General features: G+C 53.5%; 1 protein-coding gene across 4 annotated transcripts in view; it reads left to right on the top strand.

Moving 5' to 3' along the window:
* The first annotated feature begins 660 nt into the window (after positions 1-660).
* Positions 661-7,897, top strand: part of dnaja3a (DnaJ heat shock protein family (Hsp40) member A3a) — a 28,968-nt gene continuing 21,731 nt past the window's right edge. Inside the window, exons 1-2 of one of the 4 annotated variants that reach the window (XM_086000988.1) lie at positions 661-897; positions 1,839-1,969. In XM_086000988.1, coding sequence (XP_085857114.1) covers positions 711-897; positions 1,839-1,969 — 318 coding nt within the window. In that variant the 5' untranslated portion in view covers positions 661-710. The remainder of the gene's footprint in view (positions 898-1,838; positions 1,970-7,897) is intronic. The other 3 variants (XM_086000985.1, XM_086000984.1, XM_086000987.1) reach the window with 3 other exon arrangements.

Below are 7,897 nucleotides of genomic sequence, written 5' to 3'. Positions count from 1 at the left end.
GGGTGTAGGAGGCCCGAGCCTAGGGCTGGGGCAGGGTGTAGGAGGCCCGAGCCTAGGGCTGGGGCAGTGTAGGAGGCCTGAGCCTAGGGCTGCAGCAGGGTGTAAGAGGCCTGGGCCTAGGGCTGGGGCAGGGTCTAGAAGCCCTCACCCTAGGGCTGGGACACCATATAGGAGGCCTGGGCCTAGTGTTGGGGCAGCATATAGGAGGCCTAGGGCTGGGGCAGGGTGCTGGAGGCCTGACCCTGGGGCTGGGGCAGCGTAAAGGAGGCCTGGGCCTCGGGCCAGGGCAGCGTAAAGGAGGCCTGGAGCAGGGTGCCTGGGCCTAGGGCTGAGGCAGGGTGTAGGAGGCTTCGGGCTGCGACAACATATAGGAGGCCTGGGGCAGGGTGCAGGACGCCTGAGCTTAGGGCTGGGGCAGGGTGTAGGAGGCCTGAGCTTAGGGCAGGGTGTAGGACGCCTGAGGCTAGTGTAGGGGACCTGAGGCAGGGTCTAGAAACCCTCGCCCTGGGACAACGTATATGAGGCCTAGGCCTGAGGCAGGGTATAGCCCTGGCCCGAGCAGCTGCTATCTCAAGGGTGCTAGGCAACCAGGCTTGTTGCGCATGCGCAGTGTGAGTACGGAGGCGAGCTGGCTGCGCAATGCGTGTTGTCGCGCGCAGGCGCAGTGATTTTGCGAGGGGTGGAGCCTTGCACTGCGCAGGCGCGCTAAGATGGCGGCTGCTAGGTGCTGGTCACGTTTGGTGTCGGTGACCTGGAGCCCGGCGGCCGGAGCCGCGTTACATGATGCCGGGGTCCTGCGGATGTTCGGCCTCCGTACCCTGTGTAACGCGTTTGGGAAGGGCAATGGACTGCTGTTGACTGGTGGCCTGGGCCTGAGGCTCGGTCTGGAGCTGCCCGGTGAGGAGAGTGGGCCTAGCCGGAGAGCGGTGGTGCAGCCGGCACATCGGGCTGTTAATTTTTGCATCGCCTTCCCCACCCCTGACAGTAGGAGGGGAACCTCAAGAGTCCCCAGGGTGGGGGTCTGTGCTCCCTACCCAGGCCAGTGAGGGTCTGTGCTCCGCCCCCCAGGCCAGTGAGGGTCAGTGCTCTCCCACCCCCCCAGGCCAGTGAGGGTCTGTGCTCCCCCCGCCCCCCACCCAGGCCAGTGAGGGTCAGTGCTCTCCTCTTCCCCCCCCCCCCCCCCCCAGGCCAGTGAGTGTCAGTGCTCCGCCAGCCACCCCCAGGCCATTGAGTGCCAGTGCTCCCCCCCCCCCCCCCCGCCAAGGCCAGCGAGGGTCAGTGCTCCCCCACCCCCACAGGCCAGTGAGTGTCAGTGCTCTCCCCTCCCTCCCTCCCTCAGTGGATCAAAGGTCTCCTGATTGAAACTGTTGCTATGCAAGTTGTTTTATTTAAAGAGAATGAGGGAGAGATGATGATTCCTTCTGTCTTGGCATCAAGACGCCAGAGTGCAGGGGAAGGTATAGTGGGGTACAGTGCAGAATGTGGGCAGAATTCAAAGCGGCACTCCTCAAAAGTTTCGGTCTTTCAGCCAAACTTGTTAAGAGAGGTTTTTTTGCGGATAAATCTGGTTAAGGTAAAACTATTGTGAAATATTTTTACTGTTTGCCCAGTTGTGGTTAGCTATAGCAATGATCGCCTGATGTCTTAACTGGAGGAGAAAGAAACTGGGGGCGGCAGTTTGATTAGAACGAGAGGTGGACTAAAGAGTGGAGTTCCTTGGTTCGAGGGGAGAGGATTGCTCCTTGATATGGGAGCAGTAACATGCTTGTTACAATTTCTCTGCAGAAGATTGTGGGTGTTTTTCTAATTGTTTCTTTTCCCCATTCCCGCCCCCCAAGGCTCTGCACCACATCGTCTGGGTGTTGCTGGATTTCACACGTCTTCTAGTTTAGCCAAGGCTGATTATTACGAGCTGCTGGGGATCCCACGCAGCGCTACGCAGAGAGAGATAAAGAAGGCCTATTACCAGGTATGAGAAGAGAGTGTCATTTTAACCAGAATCACTGGCTGGAGCGACGAAACAACAAAGAGCAGAAAACACTGGTGGGAGTAGTTTATAGGTCTAACAGTAGTTGTCGTGTCGGGCACAGTATAAATCAGGAAATTAGAGGTGCATGTAACAAGGGTAAGACAGTAATCATGGGGGACTTTAATTTTTGTATAGACTGGGCAAAACAAATTTGCAGTAATAGTGCAAAGGACGAGTTCATGGAATGCATTCAAGATAGTTTTCTAGATCAGTATGTCGAGGAACCAACTTGGGAACAGGCTATCTTGGATCTAGTATTGTGCAACGAGATGGTTAATTAATAACCTTGTAGTAAAGGAGCATCTGGGGAGCAATGATTGTAATAGGAGTGATTTAGTTAAGTCCGAAACTAGGGTCTTAAATCTGAACGAAGCAAACGATGTAGGTATGAGAGTTGAGTTGGCTAAGGTAGGTTGTGAAACTAGATTTAAAATATATAACGGTAGATAAGCAATGACAAACATTTAAAGAAATAATTCAGAACAAGATAAATTAAAGATAGTATTTGATTAAAGGAAGAGGCTTATAATGTTGCCAAAAAGAGTAGTAAGCCTGAGGATTGGGATGATTTTAGAATTCAGCAAAGGAGGACCAAGAAATTGATAGAGAGAAAATGGAATATGAGAGTTGTGGTAAACCACTGTTAACTCTGTACAGGTCCGGGCATGTCTCCGCCCCTGGCTCCACCCCTAAGCCCAGGTATAAAGGTGACTCACCACCCTTCCCCCGGGAGCTCTTGGGATGGATCCACTAGCAGAGGCATGCTCCAGTTCTTAGTCAATAAAAGCCTACTTCGTATAAGTTCAACTCGTAGTCTTTGGTGTTGTTGATAGTGCATCAATTTTATTGACTAAATTTTCGACATGGAGCAAATCTTGAAGCCGGAACGTTTAGACCTGGATCCTCAAGCAGCAGATGCAGCCAATAACTTTGAACACTGGCTGAGCTGTTTCGAAGCCTTCCTGGAGGCCTCCAGCACTACCGTCACTACAGATGACGCGAAACGGCTTGTCTTGAACTCACGGGTGAGCCACCGAGTCTACTCGATCATCCGAGACGCCACAACTTACGCGGCCGCCATCGCGACGCTAAAGGAACAATACGTGAGGCCTGTTAACGAGGTCTACGCCAGACACCTCCTGGCTACCCGAAAACAGCGCCCCGGGGAATCGGGCGCCGAATATTTACTGGCACTGAGAGTCCTCGGCCGTGCCTGTAATTGCAAAGCGGTGACGGCCAAGGAATGCACGGAAGACCTGATCCGAGACGCCTACGTAGCTGGCATCAGGTCCAACTATACTCGGCAGAGGCTGCTGGAACAGAGGGGGCTCGACCTGCAGAAGACGGTGGCCCTCGCTAACTCGTTAGACGTGGCCCTCCAGAACATGGACGCCTACCCCCCCTGACCGGATGGCCACGTGGATGTCACGGGAGCAGCATCTTGGGACCCGGTAAGGCCACAAGCCGCCAGCAGCCCAACTACAGCTGCAATGACCAGAGGCCAGAAATGCTACTTCTGCGGCCAGGCCAAGCACCCCAGACAGCAATGCCCAGCAAAGGACGCGACCTGCTCCAAATGCGGCAAGAAAGGCCACTACGCGAGAGTGTGCAGGGCGAAATCGACCCCCAATTCCAGCAACGCCACGTGTGAACCGTGCAGGCCGCCATTTTGGGCACCACCAGCCGCGGGGGAGCCGCCATCTTGGACACCATTTCGAGACCAGGCCCCCGGCGTGGGCGAATACTACAGCGACCCACCGACCTCGACGATGGCCTCCATCACCCTGGACCAATCTAGGCCCCATCAACTAGCCAGGTCCATGATGAACGTAAAGGTAAATGGCCATGCCACAAATTGCCTTTTCGACTGCGGAAGCACGGCGAGCTTCATCCACCCCGACACGGTGCGACGCTACTCCCTGTCGGTTATGCCCACACGCCACCAGGTCTTTATGGCCTCAAAGTCCCATACGGCGGACGTCGGCGGCTACTGTGTAGCGACTCTGACAGTGAACGGCGTGGAGTACAGAGATTTTAAATTCCTCGTCCTGCCACAGCTCTGCGCTCCCGTACTGTTAGGATTAGACTTCCAGTGCCATCTGGAGAGCGTCACGATGGCATATGGCGGGCCCCTGCCCCCACTTACAGTCTGTAGCCGGCAGAATTTAAACACGGCGCCGCGCAAAGTATGCAGCCTGTCCACCCTGAAGGTCAAACCCCCCCCCCCCCCCCCTCCATTGTTCGCTAACCTCGCCAAAGACTGCAAGCCAATTGCTACTAAAAGCAGGCGGTACAGTGCCGGGGATAGGAGCTTTATTAAATCAGAAGTAGAAAGACTCCTGAGGGAAGGGATTGTCGAGGGCAGCACCAGCCCATGGCGAGCCCAAGTGGCGGTAGTGAAGACCGGCGAAAAACAGCGCCTGGTTATTGATTACAGCCAGACGATCAATCGATACACGCAATTAGACGCATACCCACTTCCCCCCCCATATCTGACATGGTCAACCAGATAGCACAATACCGGGTATTCTCGACGATTGATCTGAAGTCTGCATACCACCAGCTCCCCATCAGGCCTGAGGACCGCCAGTACACGGCCTTCGAGGCCGACGGTCGCCTCTACCACTTCCTCCGAGTCCCCTTCGGCGTCACCAACGGGGTCTCGGTCTTCCAAAGGGAGATGGACCGGATGGTTGACCAGAACGCGCTGCAGGCCACCTTCCACTATCTAGACAACGTCACCATCTGCGGCCATGACCGGCATGACCACGACGCCAACCTAGAAAAATTCCTCCGTACGGCCCAACGGCTGAATCTGACATACAACAGAGAAAAATGTATGTTACGCGCCTCGCTATTCTTGGCTGCGTGGTGGAAAACGGAGTCATCGGCCCCGACCCCGACCGAATGCGCCCCCTCCTGGAACTACCCCTCCCCCACTGCCTAAAAGCCCTGAAGAGATGCCTAGGGTTCTTCTCTTACTACGCCCAGTGGGTGCCCAACTATGCGGACAAAGCCCGGCCCCATATCAAGTCAACCTCCTTCCCCCTGACGGCAGAGGCCCGTGCGGCCTTCACCCTCATAAAAGAGGACATTGCGAAGGCCACAATGCACGCAGTGGATGAGTCCATCCCTTTCCAAGTGGAGAGCGATGCATCCGACTTCGCCCTAGCCGCAACCCTTAACCAGGCGGGGAGACCCGTGGCCTTCTTTTCACGGACCCTCCAGGGCCCCGAAATTCGACACTCAGTCGAGAAGGAGGCCCAGGCGATAGTGGAGGCTGTACGGCACTGGAGGCATTACCTGGCCGGTAAACGTTTCACCCTGCTCACTGACCAACGGTCAGTAGCATTTATGTTTAACAACAGACAAAGGGGGAAAATCAAAAATGATAAGATATTGCGGTGGAGGATCGAGTTATCCACCTACAACTACGATATCTTATACCGGCCCGGGAAACTTAATGAGCCCCCAGACGCCCTATCCCGTGGGACATGTGCCAACGCACAAGTCGATAGGCTACGGACCCTCCACAATGATCTCTGCCACCCGGGGGTCACCAGGTTCTTCCATTTTATTAAAGCTCGCAACCTGCCTTACTCCATCGAGGAGGTCAGGACCATGACCAGGAACTGCCAGGTCTGCGCCGAATGCAAACCGCATTTTTATAGGCCAGACAGGGCACACCGGATTAAAGCCACCCACCCCTTCGAACGTCTCAGCGTCGATTTCAAGGGGCCCCTTCCCTCCTCTGACCGCAACACGTACTTCCACAATATTATTGACGAGTACTCCCATTTCCCCTTCGCCATCCCCTGCCTGGACATGACCAGCGCCACAGTCATCAGGTGCCTCAACGACCTGTTCGCCATATTTGGCCACAGCGACGGGCTCGTCGTTCATGAGCGACGAGCTGCGCCAGTACTTGCTCGAGAAGGGCATAGCCACGAGCAGGACTACCAGCTACAACCCCCGGGGTAACGGACAGGTAGAGAGGGAGAACGCAACGGTGTGGAAGACCGCCATGCTCGCCCTAAAATCCAAGGGCCTCCCAATCTCCCGCTGGCAAGACGTCCTCCCCGATGCGCTCTACTCCATACGATCACTGCTCTGTACTGCCACAAACGCCACCCCTCACGAGAAGATGTTCGTCTTCCCCAGGAAATCCACCTCGGGGACATCACTACCACCATGGCTGACGTCTCCGGGACCCATCCTGCTGAGGAAACACGTGAGGAGCCATAAGACGGACCCCCTGGTCAAAAAGGTTCACCACCTCCACGCCAACCCACAGTACGCCTACGTGGCGTATCCTGACGGGCGGGAGGACACAGTCTCAATTCGAGACCTCGCACCCTCAGGTACCACCCGAAACACCATCGATCACCATCCACTACCTCCACCCACCACCACTACCCACGACGCACCACCGGGGTGTCTACCACGAACTGACGACATGCCGGTGCCATCCCTACCCCGAGAGGACGACACGCCAGTGCTCCGTCCCACGCGAGAAGCGGCCGCGGGCAAAGAACTGCCGCAACCGGCACCACAAAGATCATTACGGCAGACAAGACCCCCGGAGAGACTTTCGTATACGAACTTTTGAAACACTTCACCCCACCGGACTCTTTTTTAAACGAGGGGTGAATGTGGTAAACCACTGTTAACTCTGTACAGGTCCGGGCATGTCTCCGCCCCGGCTCCACCCCTAAGCCTGGGTATAAAGGTGACTCACCACCCTTCCCCCGGGAGCTCTTAGGATGGATCCACTAGCAGAGGCATGCTCCAGTTCTTAGTCAATAAAAGCCTACTTTGTATAAGTTCAACTCGTAGTCTTTGGTGTTGTTAGTGCATCGAGAGTAAACTACCAAGAGACATAAAAACAGATTGTAAAAGCTTCTATAGGTATATAAAAAGGAAGAGAATAGCAAAAGTAAATGTGGATCCCTTACAGGCAGAGACAGGAGAAAGTACAATGGGGAATAAGGAAATGGCCGAGACATTAAACAAATACTTTGTATCTGTCTTCACTGAAGAAGACACAAAAACTATTTTGGAAATAGTGGGGAATCAAGGGTCTAGTGAGAATGAGGAACTTAAAATTAGTATTAGTAAAGAAATAGTACTGGAGAAATGAATGGGACTAAAAGCCAACAAATTTCCTGGACTTGATGGTCTACATCCTAGGGTTTTAAAAGAGTTGGCCACAGAGATAGTGGATGCATTGGTTTTGATCTTCCAGAATTCTAGATTTTAGAATGGTCCCCGCAGATTGGGAGGTAGAAAATGTAACCCCGCTATTCAAGGAAGGAGGGAGAGAGAAAATGGGGAAGGATAGACCAGTTAGCCTGACAGCAGTAGTAGGAAAAATGCTAGAATTTATGATTTGGGACATGGTAACAGGGCATTTAGAAAAATCAATGTATTGGGCAGAGTCAATACAGATTAATGAAAGGGAAATCGTGTTTGACAAATCTAATATAGCTTTTTGAGGTTGTAACTAGCAGGGTAGATAAGGGGGAAACCAGTGTCTTATGTTCATTAATAAATAGACATTCTTGAGCATGTCTTGACGTAGAGCCTGTGGAATGACTATTCTGTTCTGTTTTAGTAATAGTCCACTTGCGACACTCAATTCTGACCTTATGTGAAAATATTTTGGACAGGAACCTTTTGGCCAACCATGATGAATGTTCTCTATTACTGTTTGTAATACTGTATCTTTTACTGTTTCTTCTGCTATTTGCTTTGATTTTGTGTCTGACACGGGCAGCGCAGCAATGACCATAATCACATGAACATCCACGTCTTCAGTAGAGCTCACATGACTCATTGTGGGTGCTCGGGATAGTGCATCTGCTAACA

The sequence above is a fragment of the Somniosus microcephalus genome, chromosome 11 (genome assembly GCF_052327205.1).
Source record: "Somniosus microcephalus isolate GS21.2 chromosome 11, FLI_Smic_1.0, whole genome shotgun sequence".
Classification (NCBI taxonomy): Eukaryota; Metazoa; Chordata; class Chondrichthyes; order Squaliformes; family Somniosidae; genus Somniosus; species Somniosus microcephalus.
Note: the sequence above shows the minus strand (reverse complement) of the source record. Positions and strands in the feature narration are given on the sequence as shown.